This window comes from Lissotriton vulgaris, chromosome 9, assembly GCF_964263255.1.
Source record: "Lissotriton vulgaris chromosome 9, aLisVul1.2, whole genome shotgun sequence".
NCBI classification, from domain to species: Eukaryota; Metazoa; Chordata; class Amphibia; order Caudata; family Salamandridae; genus Lissotriton; species Lissotriton vulgaris.
The window spans coordinates 266148330-266168143 of NC_141697.1; the positions used below are offsets into that span (position 1 = coordinate 266148330).

Below are 19814 nucleotides of genomic sequence, written 5' to 3' on the forward strand. Positions count from 1 at the left end.
AGTGTCTCAGGCAGTGCACCAGTTTTCTTCACTTTGATCTTGCAGGTACCAAGGGCAAACCACCTGTACCCTAAACTCAAGTCATTCCCTAACTCCTGTATTGCTCCGCTGGCGCACTGCTCTTTTGTTTGAACCAAAGATTGTATCTAGTATGCCCAGGCACTGTTGATCAACAAACAAAGATGAAAACTTTTCATTCCTTTTGGGACCAGGATTAGGGGCCTGATGCTAGGATCTCTGAAGCAACCCTACTTTCAAAAGGGGTCACCTCAAGCAAAAGCCTCCTTGCCGTTCTGGTCGGTCTGTGACTCTCAGATGGGCATCAAAAACTTGATCCACAACTACTTTCTGATTTGTGACCCCGTCTTTCGCCCAAAACAGTGGCAGGGGTACACACTTCACATCCCAGTGCTTCCACCTTCACTGAGGTCCTATTTGCCAGCAAGGCCTGTGCTAGTTACCTTCACCTTGGCTTCAAGCTGGACTGGTGATGACTCCCCAGGCTGGTTCTGATGTCCGGACCCCTCTGGCAATGTTTGTAAGGCAGCAAATATCTATTGGTGGACAGAACAAAAGGTCTTTAGACAAGGCACAGAAAAAATGTATCAACATTGAGAATAGTCTCAGAATACTTCCTAGTCGTGGGGCGCCCCATACATTAGCAAGGCACCCAAGAACCACTTTATCTATCGGAGTGTTAACCCCTTCCATGCTGATGACGAACCCCAGCCGTCATGCACTACAGTGCTCGTGTGCTGATGACGGCTGGGGTTCGTCACGGCCCGCCCCTGTTCGTGTAGTTTACAGCACACCAGGGGAATCGCGGCCGCACGGAAAGGGTTAAAAAAAAAACCTGGACCTATTTCACCATTTGAAGCAGCTAAGGAAGTCTGTGTTCATTTACTAAATTCTGAGGAAAAGAGGAAAACAATACAGACATACTCTAAATCCTTACATCTGTCTATTCCGATATTATTCATCTAAAGAACCCTCAGGAAAAAAGGAAATGTTCTACACTTTTACTCAGACTCTACATTACTTGGACAGGACTTCAGACACTTCTAAAATGATTTTTCTTTCATAAAAGCACCTACATTGTACGCTTAGGACCATGCTCTCATATTATAGGTGTAGCAGGAAAATCTAAAACTGCTAATTTAACAGGGATTCCTATTACATAAAGAACTAAAAAAAACTTCAACATAGTGGGTACATACGTTTCTCCAGCAGAACATGTTATGACAAACAAACTCCTATAAAATAATATTTTCTTTAAAAAAATGTTTGCTGAGGATCACATGGGCGTCTTTCCTGCATTCTACTTTTCACGATCCAAACTATGCACCATCATTATTCACAAGCTTTAATAAGGGCTGTCAGCCTATTTACACAGACTAGCCAATAAAAGACTAACAATGCCCTTACAAAACTGTATGTAGCATGAGAACAACATAAACAATAATGGTGTTCTCACCTGAGAATTTTAGAACAAAAACTACCCACATCTAGTTCGCCTTAAAGGTCAAATAAGGGAACAGCAATCTAGACTACTCATCCTTTCATAATTTCATCAGACAGGATGGGCAGTAACATAGCATTGTTTTTATTCATTTTATAAATGCTAACAATTTTTAAAACAGTATTACTGAATAGCCAATTAAATGTCACATGGCTGTTTCACAGACTGCTTAGACAGGCTCCAAAGAGAGTGAGAAAATGAGAGAAAACATAAATCTGCCTACCCTTAATTTGCAGAAGAGCTAACCTCCTTCCCCCATTTCGACAGTAGGAAACTTGTAACAGGTTTCACTTCTGTCTACACTATTAATCTCCATTTGTGGCAACTTGGCACAAATAAACTTGTAGGAGGTAAATAGCACATTTAGCTAGCTAGAAAACATTAATAGTCAACCACCAATTCCTTTAGCAATTGTACTAGTTGTTACATGAGGGCGAATAAATACAAACTGAATCCCATTGCCTCCTTTTCTCAGCCCTTGCACAGTAATTTTTAAGCTAAAACTATTTTTATATACATGGCAGAGCTATGCTATACACAGGGTCCTCATATGCTACTATCTTTCCTTCTGGTCATATGAGTGCATAAAACTTGCTTTTGCTAAAAATAGTAAGCAAAACTTCTCTTTCTCTCCCTGCGCTGTCATCTCATCTTTCAAAAAATGTTCAGAGGTCGAAGGGTCAAAGCAAACCTGGTCTTTAGCCCTGCTAGGCTGCTAAATGCAGAACTCTACCTTTAACCCTTACCAGCTGTCCTATATTTGTGCAAGGCTTTCCATGCGGCTTTTTCAATTCAAAGCAACTTATGGAGACTCACAGCTGAAAAGCAGTCCTATTCCGTTCCTGTTTGCCAGTAATTTAGAGGTAGGATAATAACTTCTGCTGTTTTTTTTATACTTATGTGCAGTGTATGGTGTGCTTTTCTAGCAGTATAGAGGTTAGCTGTTCATTCTTGTTCATACATGTGTGCATTTACTGAAGCCTAAGATCAGTTTGAAAACAGCTCTGAGTGGCAGAACTGCTTTTAAACAGTATACAGTAAATTTTGCCCAAATTTGGTGTTAGGGGCACTAGAAAATGAATAACCTACAATGTTTTGGCATATTACTCATCCTCAGATATCACAGGAATGGGGGATCAGAAATGTATAAGGTACACCCTTATAAAAATGAGTTTTGTACACCTGGGAGAAAGCACATGGCGAGCACATGGCTATCTAAAATGGCTGCCAAGAATAAAATGGCTTTCAGCTCATGCTAACAGCGATTCCTTCAATCTTTAACACATCCTCCCTTTAATAAATGCATTTATCTGCAGAGCTTGGGAGCTGATGGGAGCACTTGAGAGACTTGGAGGTAGAGCTGGGTCAGCATCCAGGAACACACTTCCATTTTCTGGTAACCAAAACACTGTGGTTTCAGGATGAGCACCTCACTAGGATGTTAAAGGACAGGATCTGAGCCACACTTGTCCTGGATGCCTGGCGTAGGCTTCCAAAACTTCAGGCTTGACCGTAGGCAACCATAGATTGATGCTATGATGAAGCCACAATGGTTTTGGCCAAAAGTTCAATGTACTTATTATATTCGCTGCATGTCCAATATCATACAATGGTACTGTAGCAATGTGCTTATTAACACCATTGTTTCTTCAGTAACACAAACATGTGTCCATTTCAATCCATTTAAGAATTAAACAAATGTACATCACAAAGTGCTTGAATATTAGCATCCTTGTATAACCAGAAACACAATGATGTGTACCGTAACACAAATACATTAAGTAAAATAATTTTTGTGTACAGTTCTAAGTGTCTGTAAAGTAAAAAACTGTGTTTACAGTAACGAAGCAGGGCCCACGATGTCAAAGCATGGCTAGTAATATAGCTGTGCTACCAGGGTGTCAAACTAAAAGGTACAGATATACATACCTATGTTTCCGTGAGACAGGAACACGAGAGACATGTGGGTACTCTGCCAGCATATGCCTGGCTCTTCATTTGTGTTCAGAAAGAGGTAATAATACTTGAGAATGTAAGATGGTTTTTGGTGAATGGGAACAAAAGATATGGAGTTCTAAAGATAAAAGCACTTAGAAAAAGTCAAGCACTATAGAAAAACAACAGTTAGTTGTGGACCGGAAACCAAGGCACTATTTCAAGCAGACTTCAGTGGAGTAGAGGTCTATTAAACCATGCAGGTTGTCCAGGTCAAAGTTTTTACCTCCAGACTTAGTCGACAGCGGCTGGGAAAGTTTCTTCTAATCAGACAATAGCTCCCAGAGAACATTTCTGGAACCCAGGTCTCCATTAAACAAGGTCTCTAGCAGGGTCTATTTCTTTATAGCCAGATAGGCCCTCTTGGAGTCTGGAGTCCTGCTTTTTGTGCCCTTGAAGCAGGTGAACAAGAGGCCAATCACTTGAGCTTTAAAGAGAGTTTTCCGGTGTGCCAGCAGGATTCAAGGATATTGTGTGAGTCTTCTCCTAGCAGGGCCGCCTTCTTCGGATGGATTTTTCCAAGGTAGAGGAAGTTCTGATAAAGTGGTAGTAGAGGTGCTAGTTTAATCCTGTGCACTAGACGGTGACTGTAGAATTTGTTTTCTTGCAGTTTTCCCATTTGTTTTGGGGGGCTTCCTCTTTGCCTTACTGTAAAATTATAAAAGGAGCCTCTGTTTCAGCAGAGTGGGACCCATCTCTCACCGGACAGGCTTGTCTTCAGCTTCTTTGCTGACACCCCCGCCCCAATCTGACAGAGTAAAAACTGATTTTTCTTACCGTGGCTGGAGCCTAATTGTCTAGGAGGGTCTTTGGGATGAAAAGAATAAGCCCTGTTTGGGAACTTCAAGGTAAGAGGTTGCGCTAAAGCTGTCCTTCCATCTCTGGGCGTGTGATAGGTGGCAGAACTAGTCCCATCTGCCCCCTCACCCTCTGTAACTGTGGACAGTATAGGAGGGTCCTAAGAATGAATAGAAGAATCCCACTCTAACATCTCCAAATCAAGAGGTAGTGCTAAAGCTGCCCTTTGTTCTTCAACTGTTCCCGTCCACTCCCAGATAGCTAATCCCTGTTAAGTGGTCAGCAGATAACTCATTTGCCTCTGGACCTAGGAGAGGCCAGTCATTGTCCTCTGAGTCTGAATTGTGAACTCTACAGATAATAATGTATATTTCAGCTCTGATGTGTGATAAGTTGCAGAGCTTGTTTAAAGCCAATTCTGGCTCAAGCAGACATATTTATTTATTCAGTGTTTTATATAGCACGACCTTGACCCTTTAGGGTATCAGAGCGCGTCATAGTAAATATGTTAAACTGATTCCTATAGTACATTTAGCTGGCAAGCATTTAATAAATTACAAGCAATTAAAAACTAACAGTAACTTCACTCCGTAACATAGACTTTTGCACATTCACAGAATGCAAGTCTAGAGGAACCATATTGTATATTAGTACTTACCACAAAGGAATGTGAGAACATATACATAACAGGTGAAATGAGAGCTTAGAAAGAGGTGCTTGTGAGTAGTTAAGCGAGAGATTTTAGGTGAATCTTACAAGATTGTTTGGTAATGGTTACAGTAGGAATTTGCTCATTATAAAGATCCTGGCTTCTTTCTCGAATCTTGCGGAATTTGGTAAGCGTTTGATTAATTAAAGTTTGAAAAAGTTACCTTTCGGCTTATGTTATCAATAATCAGACTTAACCATTAAGTCATATTTTAACAAATAAGCAGGAAATAACTCTGAAGCTTTTTTCTAGCCCTTTCCCAAGCAAAGGTGGAAAATAAAGATTTTAATTCCAGCTAAGCCTCACGTCTAGCCTGACATGCATAGTGAAATAGCTTTTCACAGCGAGGCGAGGGGGCATTAACCTCCACATGTAGTCTGTCCTATATATATATATATATATATGTATATGTATATATATATATATATATCTCATCAACCCTCTCTGTGGACCTAGAAGGCATACTTTATGGATGACGTAGAAATATATAAAATGGGCTTTTTCTACATGGTAAACACATTTTTCTCTGCCATGTGCAACTGCAGTGCATTTAAATTGCTTTCTAGTCAGAGCATGGTGGTACCCCTGGGCAGAAACAAGTTTTTGTCATAAATGAGGGTGGTGTAAACGTACACTGCTGCCCGCATATGACATTTAACTTCCCATGCCGTAGGTGCACTTAAGGCACCCTTTTCAAGGGACTTCTTTGGTAAGGTAAATAGGGCAAATATGGAGCTTGAATGTTCAGCATATGTTTTAGAGGGAAGCACAAGCATGTTGCTACAGTTTAGCAGTGGTAATGTGCAATAAGTTATAAAGCCAGCGAATTCAGGCTTCCAAAAAATGGGGGAGCGCGAGAAAAATGTGGTAACTTCTCACGGTGGGCTCTATTAATGATTCCTATCTGGTGCTTAACAACCTGCATTGAACACTCATATAAAGGCTTGCATAGTCGATCAAACAGCAGCAACTCCTATCTCTATATTCTGTAATGAAATCCCAGCAGACCCTGATCTCACTGAGGCACACATGGCACCTAAGGCAAAGTGTGGAAGAGACTGCTGTTTTGCACCACCCTTTGGCTTTGAATGTTACCACTGGGGTGTGCAAATCTGCAAACCCACAGTCTGAGCCATTCTGTGTTGATGTTTCGTCACCTACATGTAAGGAAGACTGAAGTCCTAGAAGTGTGAATAGAAAGAAAAGGTTGTACTTATGCAGGTTTAAATAACATCGAGGCAATGGATGGAAGTTGCACTTACATAAGTTGGAATAACATGGAGGGAAGGCTGCAGTCTATGAAGTGTGAATGTCATGGAAGTAGGAGTGCAGATGATGTGCCACCATCATTTTACACTGCATAGATTTCAATTCAGTGGAGTATGAAATGTCATGCGCAGAACTAGAATTGAGGTATGCAAAGTAACAATGTAGTCCCATGGGCGTAAATACTATTAAGGTGTAGCAGCAAAAGGTGCATTCTTGGCTGTGAACTGCATTGAAGGAAGGAAGCCGGGTATTTACTCCAGCTGTGTGTATAGCACTGATGTAATGGTAAGAGGATGGACTGGAATAGGAGTGGCAAGGTAGGAGTTGGGTTGGTTATCTGAGATCTTTACTTCCAAACAAGCCACATTTTAACAAAAGTAAATGTCTCTTCTGTATCAAGTATTCAGACCTTGTGTGCACAATGTTTTTATTCTCATTCAAATGGTTCTGTGTTTTAACTTGTTTCTCTTACCCTTTCTTTCTTCCCTTCACAACTGCTGGTTTCTCCTTTATCTATGTCTTTCTGTTTTCTTCTTTTTCTTGATGTATATTATTCTCCTTTTCGGTGAATTGTTTCATCTTGATTATTTTTTTCTTACACCTTTCTTCTCTCTCTGTCCCTCCTTTCTTTTTTCTTATCTTTTTTACTGCTTCGAATCCTTTTTCCCACAATCCATGTGATCTTTATCATCTTCTGATTTATTAAATTTGTTTGTGCTGTCCTCCTCCTCTCCCCCTTTCTATATTCTCCTTTCCTTTCTGTGTACTTTGTTTCCTTTCCACTGGATAATTCATCCCTACCTCTTTACTTTAACCTTCTTCCCTCCTATTTTCGACTTTCTTTACCCACTTCTGGGATTAAAATCTTTATTTTCCACCTTATCCTTTCTCCCTTTCTGACTCCCATGCTGCTTTTTCATCCTGTCTTCTTTCCATGGTCTTCCTTCCTCTCCATTTTCCTCTTTGTCCTTCACCTCACATTCTTTCATGCTGCTCTATTTTTCCTCCCTCACTCCCCCTCATTCCTCTACTATATGTATCATACTTATCCTACCATCTGTCTTCCTTCTCCCTGCTGCACTCTCTCCTTGTCTCTGCATCCCCACTCCTCTCTTACCCTTTTCTCTCCCCAGTTTCTGGTTATCGTCTGCGGGAAAGAGAGACCGGAACCAGGTAAGCTATCATTCTCCTCGTGTTTTTACCGTCTCATGTGGTTTCCTTCTCTTTAGAATGAAATGGACGGCTTGTGATTTTCCACATATACCCAGCTCTGTGCACGAGGTAAGGGTTCACTGTCCTTCCTCTTTCTTTGGTGATTGTAGATTCTTAAAAAACAAAATACCTGTTATTGGGAGAACTACAATAATATTGCTTTTCTCAGACGGTGAAATCCTTGCTCAAGGTCTTTCTTGAGTCATTATACCTGCAGTGGTTTTAATGAATAACCTGAGCCCAATTGTTCATTAAAAAGTGTATCTATCGTGTAATTTCAGAATGCAAAGCTGATCACTTACCTAGTTGTTCATCTCAATATTGAACCGACTCTGTATAGCGTTCTTCTGTATTACAGTTGCTACCACGAAAATTTGTTTCTTACAATATCGGAAGTATAATTTAGCAGTTTACAGTGCCTTTAACCCCTTCCATGCTGATGACGAACCCCAGCTGAGAGGCACTACGGTGCTCGTGTGCTGATGGCGGCTGGGGTTCGTCACGGCCCGCCCCTGTTCGTGTTGTTTACAGCACACCAGGGGAATCGCGTCCGCATGGAAGGGGTTAATGTACTTCTGTACTGCAGTGTCTACAGAGTAGTTCATCACTGCACAAGGTGTCATTTGTCTATGCATCCACTACCTGATATGTAGTTGGTTATAGGTTATCTGCTGACTATTACACTGTTGCAAAGTGTGTACAGCATAGTTAAGCACCTTGTACCCATTATATGTAGTATAATTCAACATTGCACAAAATATTGACTCGTTGCTAATATTTCATTGTGTCAGATGCATAGCTCAGTATGGCAGGGTATTTGTATTCATAAAAGAGAAAAGCAGTGGCGGACTATATAAGCTGCACCTCAATCAGTCACAATAAGATGAGTGTCCCGTGCACAATTCTTCCGGGACCTGCTGCTGTTTTGTGCCACTGTTCGACAGATCAAAGGCTTTTTGAACTATAGGGTCAAATTCCAGGATGGATTTTGAAATATCTCCTTTATTATTAGTTTTCAGTATAAATATTACTTAAAATCCAGTCAACTCGTTTCGTTCTGTATACTCCTGGAACTTCATCAGGGCTCCAAACTGTGGAAAGCGATAGGGATTTCAGATGAAATCACTTGATATTGCATCCATAAACATGAACAGTTCTCCACATTAGATTATCCAAAGGTTTTTGTGGGATACAACTAATTTCAAAGGTTTTTGTGGGCTACACATGGGTTAAGTCCTGGAATCCTCTATTACATTTATTGCATAGTCCTGCCCTTTCACCTGTGTCACTCCAGCTCTTTGTATAGGCATTTAAGGATAATATCTAACCCTGGGCGTAGTTCGCGAAGTAGCGCTATACGTAGCTACGCAAAGTGCACTTCGCACTACGCGTAGCAGTACGCGAACTGCATAGTAGCATGTTCGCACTGTGCAAGATGCCGTTTTCAATGATTGCACAGTGCGAACAAGCATCTGGTACTGTGCAATCATTGAAAACGGCATCTTGCACAGTGCGAGCTGTAGTTTTCTGCTGCTAGAGTAGATTTTTACTCGAGCTGCAGCTTTCTCAACGCGAACTGGTAGTTTCTCATCGCGAGCTGTCGCGAGCATGCACGACCACTCACAATGAGAAACCTGACCTCCCTGCATTGAGAATCTTGCCGGGAGGTTTATTTTCCCACGCTCGCGATCGGCAACTTGATCTTGCTGATCGCGAACGAGGAAAAGTCTCGCCAGGATGTAATTTTGCTTGCTCGCTGTCGCCAACTTGAGTTTGAGGACCTCGAGCAAGCAAAAAATGACCGCTATGCTACACGTGTTTGCACTGTGCTACGTGCAGTTCGCGTAGTGCGAAGTTGCGCAAACTAAGCCAGCGTAGCGTAGTGCTTTGCCCAGGGTTAATAATATCCCAAGGCGAAGCATAATAACGCATTGCCAGATACGATGTTCTAGAGTGTATCTCACATAATTTTGGTGAGTCTTAAACTCAATAGTAGATACAAAAGATTTGTAGTGAGATAGTTGGGAACAGTGTGCCATATCGGGATCGAAGCCCAATCAAGGAGTGTTTTTAGTTGTTGTTTTAAAAAAAATATCGTAAAGTGTGCTGGAGACCAGGATTGTAAGATCGTTTCAGTACATTGGAATTATTCAAGGGCTGCATTAAAAGTTTCATGTTTTAATATGGCTCTTTAGAGAGCCTTCTTTGCATATAAAAGCTTAAATGCCCATCTGATTATGTTGGCCACAGCTTTTGAAAAGACACTAACAAAAGAGAGCCCTATATGAATTATTTGAACCGGTGTAGCTTGGCTCAGTAGCATTATTTTGCGCAGTAATTTACCTTTGCATGTATTCAGAATGTGCCATCTGTTGAATAAGTTAAGGTAGGGGTAATTTTTGCCCGATAAATTTCAAGAAGAGAGTGTAAGTGCCTTTTACCAAGAAGAGGAAAACAATCTCTTAAGGGCATTCATAGGAGCTATGGCATTTATATGAGCTACTGCTTTTAGATCCAAGTGCTGGAAATGGAAAGAGGTTTTGAGGGATTGTGTAAATACCCTGAATAGGTGCATGCTTTTGCCACCTCAACTGGTCTCCCATCTAAATTCCAATTGAAGGGGATATATTGTTTCCATGCCTAAATGGGACCACTTTTGTTTTGAAATTGTTTTGCTTTTAAGAAATTTGCTTCTGAATACCTACTTATGGTGTCTATTATGCTGAACTGTAAACTGATTTGAGTGAGGTCGAAGAGTACCACATCATCGGCATACATTGGCACATGTAGGTTTATGAAGCTATTTTGGTAGGGAAATTCTTTACTTTTATAAAACTCTCTGGGAAGTTGCTTAGGAAAATTGAAAACAAGAGGGGGCTAATAGGCAACCCTGCTTTATTTAGACCACAGGAAGTGGTTATCATATTGGTCAACCCACCCCCAACCCGACTTTACACCATGTGGAAGAATGGAGGGTGACAACAATCCGCCTCGAAAGAGCATCATGTACCCCCCCTTTTCATTAATTTCCTCCACAGGGTAGATCTGTCGACCCTGTCTATGCTGTAGAGAAATCGACAAACCGACTATAAACCACCTGTGATTTACTTATTACATGCTTGTCCAGAATGGTCTGCAAGATACCAATGTTGTCAGTCACAGAATGGTTTGACCGAAATCTAGCTTGGACCATTGGAATTGCCTCTCTGGCGAAAGCCCATTTTCTTGGAGGGTAGAGAATACTTGTGGCGAAGATTTTCATAGTGACATCCTAGAGTGCAATTTGACAATAGTTCCCGGTATTAAGACGAGAACCTTTTTTTAAGAGAGCGATGATGATACTTCCTGATCATGAATTGGAAACTTGTCCTGAGTCCTAACAATAAGAAAATAAAGGTGCTAAAAACTTGCTCCTTCTTACCGGATTGCTTTGGAGCGCTTCTACTGGTATCATATCTGGAACCATGGCTATTGAGCTCCTAGCCTTATTGATGTAAGATTCAGTTTGTTCTTCTTACTCATGGATGAGGAGTTCTAGGAAAAAGCCTTCTTTTGTCGTGCATAAGTTATGGATGAGCGAGTTTGCTCAAAATGTAAAATTGGTCTGATGTTGTTTGATGAACTTTCCTGTTTAGAAATTATTGCTTCATTTATTTTATTGATCCAGACTGTTCCAAATTATTTTGCCCTGTTTTTGGTCTACAAGAGAGTCAACATTCATGTGAGATAAAGTTCAATGAGAGATAGACTGAAGATTTAAATCAAGATTCAGATGGATTACTGAATGGTCACTCATTTGTAAACTGGGTATTGAGATGGTTACATACACTTCTGGAAAAGATCAAGACTACAGATTATATAGTCTAATATGGAACAGGCATAGACTTCCTTTCTTGTAAAACTTGCTGGTACCTCGCCTTCCAGTCTGCCGTTCAAGATCACGCCATTGATTCTGTTACTTAACTCTAGTACAGTTTTCCCATGTTTATCTGCTATTAAAAAATAGGGGAAAGCAAGGGTTGGCATTGTCCATGCTTCTTTTGCATCTTTATTCCTGCAGGTTTTTATTAAGATTTGAAATTTTCACATTAAAATCTCTAAGATTTCTTGGGAATTTCCTCTTGCTTCAAGAGTTGATTCAATCTATTCAAATATTTTTACAATCCGGGGTTGAAATTCATGACCGTGTGGTAGGTAGATATTAAAAAGAAAAACAGATTTAGCAGGATGAGAACTCTCTCTTGGATTATTAATCTTGATGCATTGAACATTATTGCTGCCTAGGTGAATTATTTAGAAATTGCGCTTCATATATTCGGTTAGTAGGATCAGAAGACCCCCTTTACGTGACCTCTACTTATCCTCGTTGATGGAGTTTTGAACATGAAAGTCTTTTTGGAAAAGCTTTTCAAGAGACCAGGTTTACTGGAGGGAAACAATTGTAGGAGAGTTTTTAAAAAAAAATGTTATTATGGAGTTTTTGTGGTTCTAGACCTGCTATGTTCCATGAAAGAATATCAAAGTTTTTACTGGAGAAGTTATCGCTACAAAGGAAGTTTTGTTCCTCTTGCTTGCCAATTTCCCATTAAGTTGCCACGACTAAGAGTTGTCCTTATTAGATATTATAGGTTCGAGAAGGATGTTTCCAGATCTGTTTATCTCCTTCTGTAATGTAAATTGTTAGTTTATCGACGGGGGGGTCGTAGAGTGCCTTCTATGGACTGATTTTGGATGGAAGTTAAAGGGTGTTGCTGAGCCTCCGTTTTTGGGACTTATGGTGCCTTATGTAGGACAGACCGGGTTTTAGGTTTAACTCCAGTAACGTCGAATCTGAATTTGTGCAGAGTTTTGCTTTCATTGAGGATAATTGATGGATTCACACTAGTCTAAAAACTCCTCTGTCGCGGTAGAAACATCAGACTTGTCTGGATAAGAAACTAATTTTAATTCCGTGGATGTTAAAGATTGGAGAGAAGGGAGTGTGTGTAAAAGATTAAGTATCCTTTTTTGATTCAGTGGATCAATTCCTACGTAGAAAAGATCTGATATCTCTAAAGTTAGGTATGTACTCTGTATTTGCCTTTTTCATGCATTCACATTAAGACCAAGAGAGAGTACAGACTGAGCGAGTGGGCTTTGATTTTGAGTACAGTTTTTTATTGTAAAATTGAGAGCTAAAGGATTCAGTTTTATTGAGGGTTTCTCTAGGAGAGATAGAGGAAAAAATCCATTCTCGATATTGAACTCGGAATTGGGCTATATTTCTTCAATTGACTTGGTTTCTTCTTGAACAGCAGGAAACAGCTGGGCTCTTTGTGAGAACTTTTTCTTGTGATTTTTTTATTTATTTGAAATTCTGTAATGACACCTTTTCCTTCGCTTTTTTGATCTTTTCATTTGTGATCTCGTAATTGTGTTGGGAAGGTTTTCAGGGATGACTTTATATTATATTTTGTAGTTCTGAAGTGGTAATGAAGGTTGTTACTAATGCTTCTCTTTGATTAACAGGATAATACTTAGAAGTTATATTTGTCTCACTGTTCGCCATAGGGTCTGAGAACAACTTTCTAAGTGAACAGATTGTATCCGTTTGATCTCTTTTTTGTTTTTGAATGTTACTTATGCTTGTAGTTTGAGTTGCTCTTGCCATTTTATGGTTCAGGGTATGCAGATTCTCCTAGGGATGAGGTGTGTCATAGGCGTGATGATATACTTTACTGTTTTGTGCTACTGTTGTGCTTCCTTAAGGGGTACCTTAAGGAAGTTTGAATGTTTTTCTGGTCCACCAAGAATTGGAGGACAACAGATTGTATTTCCAGAATGTGATCAGAAATTGCTGTGGATGTTTCTAGGAGTGCCAGTATGGATTCTAAAACTCTTTGTAAGGAGATGAGTGATTCAGAAATGATTTCTCCCTTGTTTGGAAATCCCGGAGATGATGATGAAAAATCGGGAGAGGGAGAAGATTTCTTCTACACCAGATGGATTGCTTATCATGCTATTGCATAATTGGAGAGCCTCCTTTGGCAACTTTGGCTCTGGCAAAAAGATGAACGGGCTTAGGTTTAAATCTGGGAGAGTGAAGTCTGTCGCAGGAATGTGTGTTGATACAATTGGAAGTGAAGTTTGTTGCTGATGAGACAAGATTGCTATTCTGTCCTTTAATATCTTCATTCATGTGCTTTGTGGTTGAGACTGGTGTTTTCGCCAAGTTTTCTGTAATTTCCCTTTGTAATTCTGGTTTTGAAGTTTCTTGTTAGTGTTTTTGAAAGAGGGAAAAAACTCTGGTATTGTGAGTAACCCTGAAAGTGCCCTAATATGTGCTGACAGTGATTTGCTCTTTCTCTTTGATTGTGCGGTTCCCAGTCTTTTCATGAATATTGTCAAATGTCTCACTTTTTTAAAGCAGTAGCCAGGGACACTGAAACACGAGTGCATTTTCGGGAGAATACCGCGCATTACAGAATACACGGACTTGACTATATATGCTTGAGATTTGATCAGTCTTGATTGGTATTGGAAGTTGGGTGTTCAGGTGTACTTTGAGTCTTTTGGACTGGTCATTTTTGTGGCAGAATAGCCCCTGATGAAGGAACTGCTTCAAGTTCCGAAATGCATTGGGCAACGGCCAAGAAACTTTGAATGATTCTAATAGATATGTCTGTAATTAGATTCCCCGAATTTTTTCCAGTATAAAATGTTATATTTGTGAAATTCATTGTGATGTAAACAATGTCAAGTTATTTTGGTATGATTATCTAGTATTATTGAAGTTAAGCAAATTGCTACAACAGAAATAAATATCGGAACACACTGATTGAAATTAAGGTATCAAGAGTGGTGTTTTTTTTACACCAGGTGAACAGTGCGCAATACATTCAAACTTCATAGTTTGTATTTTCATGTATTCACTTAGCGAGGACTGACTACCCTTGCGTTTTGCTGCACCCCATAACACATTTTGGTAAAACCAGTGCATCAGGAGTGCATCCCCTCACACTTACTTATTTTACTTTTTTAAAGGTCATAACGTTCACTTTAGACTGGTAGGGTTTCCTGGAGATTGAAGGCCAGTGGAGGCAATATAATGCTTGTTTGATTTTTCTCCAGAGAAAGTAGCCTTTGTAAGAAGGCCTAAAGGGGAGGCAATCTGTGTGAGAGCCTTATTTCTACCGGACCTCTCTACAACAAGCTGTCCCTCTACTTAGGATTAGTATGGGGAGTATTGAACACCCCAATGCTCTTTGATCTATTTGTTGGATTCTTACGGCTTCCTTCTTGTGGGTCACTCGCTGCCCACAACTTGCCCCTGTCTCACCTCCTGTCGCTCCTGCGGGCTCTAGCGGGTTCTTGGTGTCTGATGAGACTGCTGGGACCCGGTCCCGCTCCTGGACAGGCCGAAACTGCACACGTCTGGCCTTGACCCTCTATCTTGGGCCTTGCTCTGGCCCCCGGCCCCTGGCAACGTTCCAAGGCCTCCGGAGAGCCTCGAATCTTACTGCTGCTCCGCCTCCTATTCATCATGACGTCATGTTTCACCTCCAGTCAGTTTGCAGATTTCAAACTCCCAGGATCCCAGCCACTTGCATATAATGCCAGGAAAAGGCGTACTCTGGGCTGTTCTCTGTCACCCCTGTTACCGGACTCTTGCCTTGTTCGGCATTTCACGGCTCTCGGCACCTGCTCTCCAGTTGGTTCCTCAGGGCAGCTGCAGCATCTTTCTTTCCTCATGCTTTATCCTATTGAAGGGGACTGCCAGAAGCAGAATGCAGAATGCCGGTGCCCTGTTGCAGCTCTTGGCCCACGGTTCACTGGCAATTTGTTTCCGGTGGATTCCCGATTACTGGGCCCCCAGATGAAGACATTGAGGCCTGAGGGCGTGTCGCAGGGCCGGCTGCGGGGGACCAACGAAGTGCCGGGGTACTGGTGCCTATCTCCTGCCGGCTCCTCCCTTCTTGCCCCACCACTCTGCAGTCAATTTGATGCTCTGTGGGACGTCTTGCGTCTCACATTCCCCGTTCTGCGTTCTCTACCATGTGCCGTATATATTTGGGCAGTCTAATGTTTTCTGAAACGTGCGACAAAAGATTGAACCGTCCGCAGTTACCACAGTCTCCCAGAGCGAGTTAGCATACACCAGGAGCAACCATAGTTTGCAAAATGTTTGACCTTTTCGGTAATTTGATTAGTCCTAGGTAGCAGATGGTTTATTCAATGGGCATGTGAACTGAGGTGCCCTATTACCTAGTGGAAGCATGTATTAGAGAGCATCCTATTGTTGTAGTAATAAGAGACGGTCTTATGATGAATGCTGTCGCTGTGACAGGTAATTACGTTAGAAGCACAACCATGCTTGGGGATTTTAGGGCCAGAAGCCAGTGTATCTGACATCTCATTGGTCTTTTTCTGCCACTTTTGTTTTTTAACAAGAGGACAAACACAGAGCCAAAATAAGTGCCCTACAAATGCTTTTTTTCAGACTCTGGGTGTTCGAGTATGGAAAAAGATCAATCCCTTGCTCTAGAATGCTAGCCACTGTGACAGGTTGAAGTAAAATAGATTACTTGGAACAATAATAATTTTTCTGGGACTCATGTTAGTTTCAGAGTTCTCCTTAGTCAACTTACTAGCTAGAGAAAACACATGGTGTGTGTAAAGAAATCTTTGTGCTTGAACTCCTCTTAATCTAAGTAGGCTGCTGGTTTTTCTCTGGATAGGTTAAGAAACACAGAATGATTTGTGAAGATGGCTTCACTTATCCTAATAGAGTAATGAAGTGGCAGGCCTTGTTCCACTTGGCAGATGAGTGAACCTTTAAGTAAAAAGCTTCCTTCAGGTACTAGATTCCTGAATGGTTTCCCTATGATTGGAGGGAAAATGAGACTATCTGGGGCTACACGTTCTGTAATTACTTGTGACTCCTTCTCCCCTACCTATGTTTGAGCAGAGATGAAGATGGAATAGTTTACTGTGATGTTTTTTCATCTGTTAAGTATCTGGAAGTAAAATTATATGTGATAACCCGAGGTTATGTTGTGACTGAGCTAGAGCTTGAAAATGGACGAGGCATATTAAGAAGCATCCAACTGGAACAGATGAGAAATGCAGCAGCTACATCTTTATGAAACTGTCACATAACTTACTAACTCCCCTAGCTGCAGAAAATAAAATGAGGATAACCTGGTCCTGTTAACCATGCCCCTTTTCTCCAAGCCCTTCAGTTCTCAAGAATGCACATAAATTCAGCAGTGTCATGCAGGAGCTCTTAACGGACTTCAGCATAATGCATCTATAATTCAAGCGTGCAGAGAGTGGTAGTAACAAAAACAAACCTTTAAGAGAGGGTCCGAGGGATATAAAGTTTAAAGACCCATACCTGGTTATTATCCCCAGCTACTTCTACATATACAACACAAAAACACAGGGGGTCTAACAACCAAATTATGTAGCTGAGCTGCCAATCCAAATTACCAAGATCTCGGAGTGTCTAAATCACATAAAGACAGCCTATTAAAATAAGGGTGAACACTGTGTTTATAGGAAACACAGACACTGTATAGGTCATTCAGAAAATGGTTTACAAAATCCAAACCGTTTAGCAATGGGTTACCATGAAATTGACTTGGTGATCAGTCCTATCATCTGGCCATACCCAGGTGTGAGTAAGGCTAGTCCCCTGATCATTGGGACCTATAGAGCCACACCATTTGTTGCTGGTTTAGGATTTGGTCCACCAACACAAATGAACTGTCCAATGATGGCTGATCTTTAATGGTTAAGTGAATTGTAGTGCAACAAAAACAATATAGTGAATTTAAAATAGGATGATGTGTCCTCCTTATATAAATTTTATTCTGCGGCTGAACAACACGTAATTAAAAACCTAGAACAGTGCAAGAAAGGCAGTCAACAAATATCTGTCTAGTAATGGGCCAACATGTTTCTGCCTATCGGGCTTTCTGTCCCATGGCTTTCATCAGGTCCTCTGTTCTTTCAGTAGTTGCACTTGAAGTAATTCCAAAACAAAAGAAACACCACCAACACCAAAGTGGAATAATTAAAGAAAACGGTTGAATACGATACAACCTGTAACAACTGAAACATTAGCTCTCCATGTCAATTAAGAAGTAGGATTTCTATGGAGGAAAATGTATAATAATTAGTGTCACCTAACTGTGTCCTTATCCTAAAACATGCGTTTCACCAAAGCTATTTACAAGAAAATAATCTATTTATGCTCACCCTTCATGGTAGGGGAATTGACCTCACCTGGACCTTGCTCAGGTTCTACGAGGCCCCGCACTGTGTAGAAAGAAGGAACACCATGAAGCACAAATATCAGCCTTCTAGAAAACATGTCCAAAACTACCTCTGTTGTACAACTCTACTTATGTCTACAAATCAACAAGTATAGAGACTCCAGCACACCGACAACTATGTGAACCCAGTCTCCAGGTATCTCAGACTAATCATATTTCTCTTCAAAATTTCATATAAAATGTCTCAAAACTGTTCCCCACTGTATGTGGGGACAGTATTAATCACCAGTCTGTCCCATGTAAGTTTCCCTAAAACGAGGGCTCTACAGCTCAAAAGCTAAAGTCTGTCCAATGTAAAATTCCTCAAAATAGAGGGCTCTATAGATGGAAAAAGGAGAGATTCTCATGACTCACCTCTCCGTCGGTACCTCAAGCTCCCATCTGAGTCTTGGGGGAGGGCCAACATTTTAACTACGTGACAGAGGGGCACTAGCATTGTAACCCTATTCACCACTATGCAGGACGTGTAACACAAGAGAGTATATTATTCCTCATGAGTTCTCTGTGCCTTTTTAAGGCAACAAAAGCCGAAATTCGATCCTTACCTCCGTTTTTCTTTAATTTATTGTATGCACGACTTTGCGCTCGAAATCCCGCGGGCAATCTCGCGAGATGGACTACGGGATGATGTCAAATATGAGGCTAAAACATACCTCCAGATATCTGGTACAAGTATGGGCAGCGTTTTCGCGCCGAGCTTGGCAGACCTGTACGTGCACCAGTTCGAACAGCAGCACGTATTGACTCCCACCAACCCCTTCCACACATCGATAAGGTGGTGGAAGCGTTATATTGACGACGTGTTGGTGGTGTGGTGAGGCACCATAGACTCAGTCAATGAATTCCATCTATGGCTGAATAGCAAGAATCAGTACCTCAAATTCACGATAGAGGCCCACAAAGATTGGATTGCCTTCCTGGATTTGTCTATATATGCGACACCTGCAGGCCTGCAGAGTGAGCTATATAGGAAACCCATGGCGCGCAATTCTCTACTCCTCTACGAAAGCCATCATCCTAAGTCCCTACGCCAAAATCTACCCTATGGGCAGTTCTTACGAGTTCGTAGGAACTGTTCCAATAAAGAGGACTTTAATGTACATGCCAGCAACCTGTCACTACAACTGAAGGAGAGACACTATCCAAGCTCCTTGATTAAGAGGTCAAGAAAAAGAGCAATGAATAACAGAGAAGCTCTCCTTGAACCTCCTGTTCCAAAAATTCCGTTAGAAAGACTCACTTTTGTGAGTACTTTCAATACCAGGAGCAATAACATTCAGAAAATTATCAGAAGACACTGGCGGATTCTAAATCACAGCAATGACAAGATTGCGCTGCCCCTTTTTGCATTTAAACGGGCAAGCAATATCCGAGATCGCCTGGTGCATACTCGCCCCAAAGAAATCCTCAGAAAAACCGAAGAGACCCTATGGAACCTCCCTCCTGTTGTGGGGCACCACCCTTGTGGTATCTGCTCTGTCTGCCCGCAGACCAAACACTCCAGGGAAATAGATACAGGTACGAATAGACCATGGGTACAGTGCAACTTCAGCAACTGTAACAGTAACAACCTAATTTACTTGTTAACATGTACTTGCTCTATCCGTTATGTGGGGATGACTACCCGAAAAGTCCGCACACGAATGTTAGAGCATAAGAGCTCTTTCCGCTGCAAGAAATCTCTGTCAAAACTCACGAGACATTTCCTGGAGAAGCAACATCGCGAAACTGACTTCCAATGGACTGTTCTCGAAAAGCCCTTCATACCTGGGCATATAAGTGATGTGTCCAGTTACCTCTTCCAAAAAGAACAAAAATGGATCTACAAGCTCCGGACTGATTCAGACGGACTGAACAATGACATTCCTTGGACCCTGTTATAGAGGTCCATTCAGTGAGGAGATGTTATATTTTACTACTCAATGGAAGATCCACAAGAAGAGGATCAACACTTAATTATGTATGGCTAGTATGACAAGCAATTACTGAGGAA

The 19814-nt window shown here is 41.2% G+C and overlaps 1 protein-coding gene across 1 annotated transcript in view; it reads left to right on the forward strand.

Moving 5' to 3' along the window:
- GPATCH2L (G-patch domain containing 2 like) overlaps positions 1–19814 on the forward strand; it is a 177855-nt gene that overhangs the window by 63339 nt on the left and 94702 nt on the right. The window contains exon 4 of the mRNA XM_086939455.1: positions 7520–7571. Within this exon, the coding sequence (XP_086795581.1) occupies positions 7520–7571 (52 nt within the window). The remainder of the gene's footprint in view (positions 1–7519; positions 7572–19814) is intronic.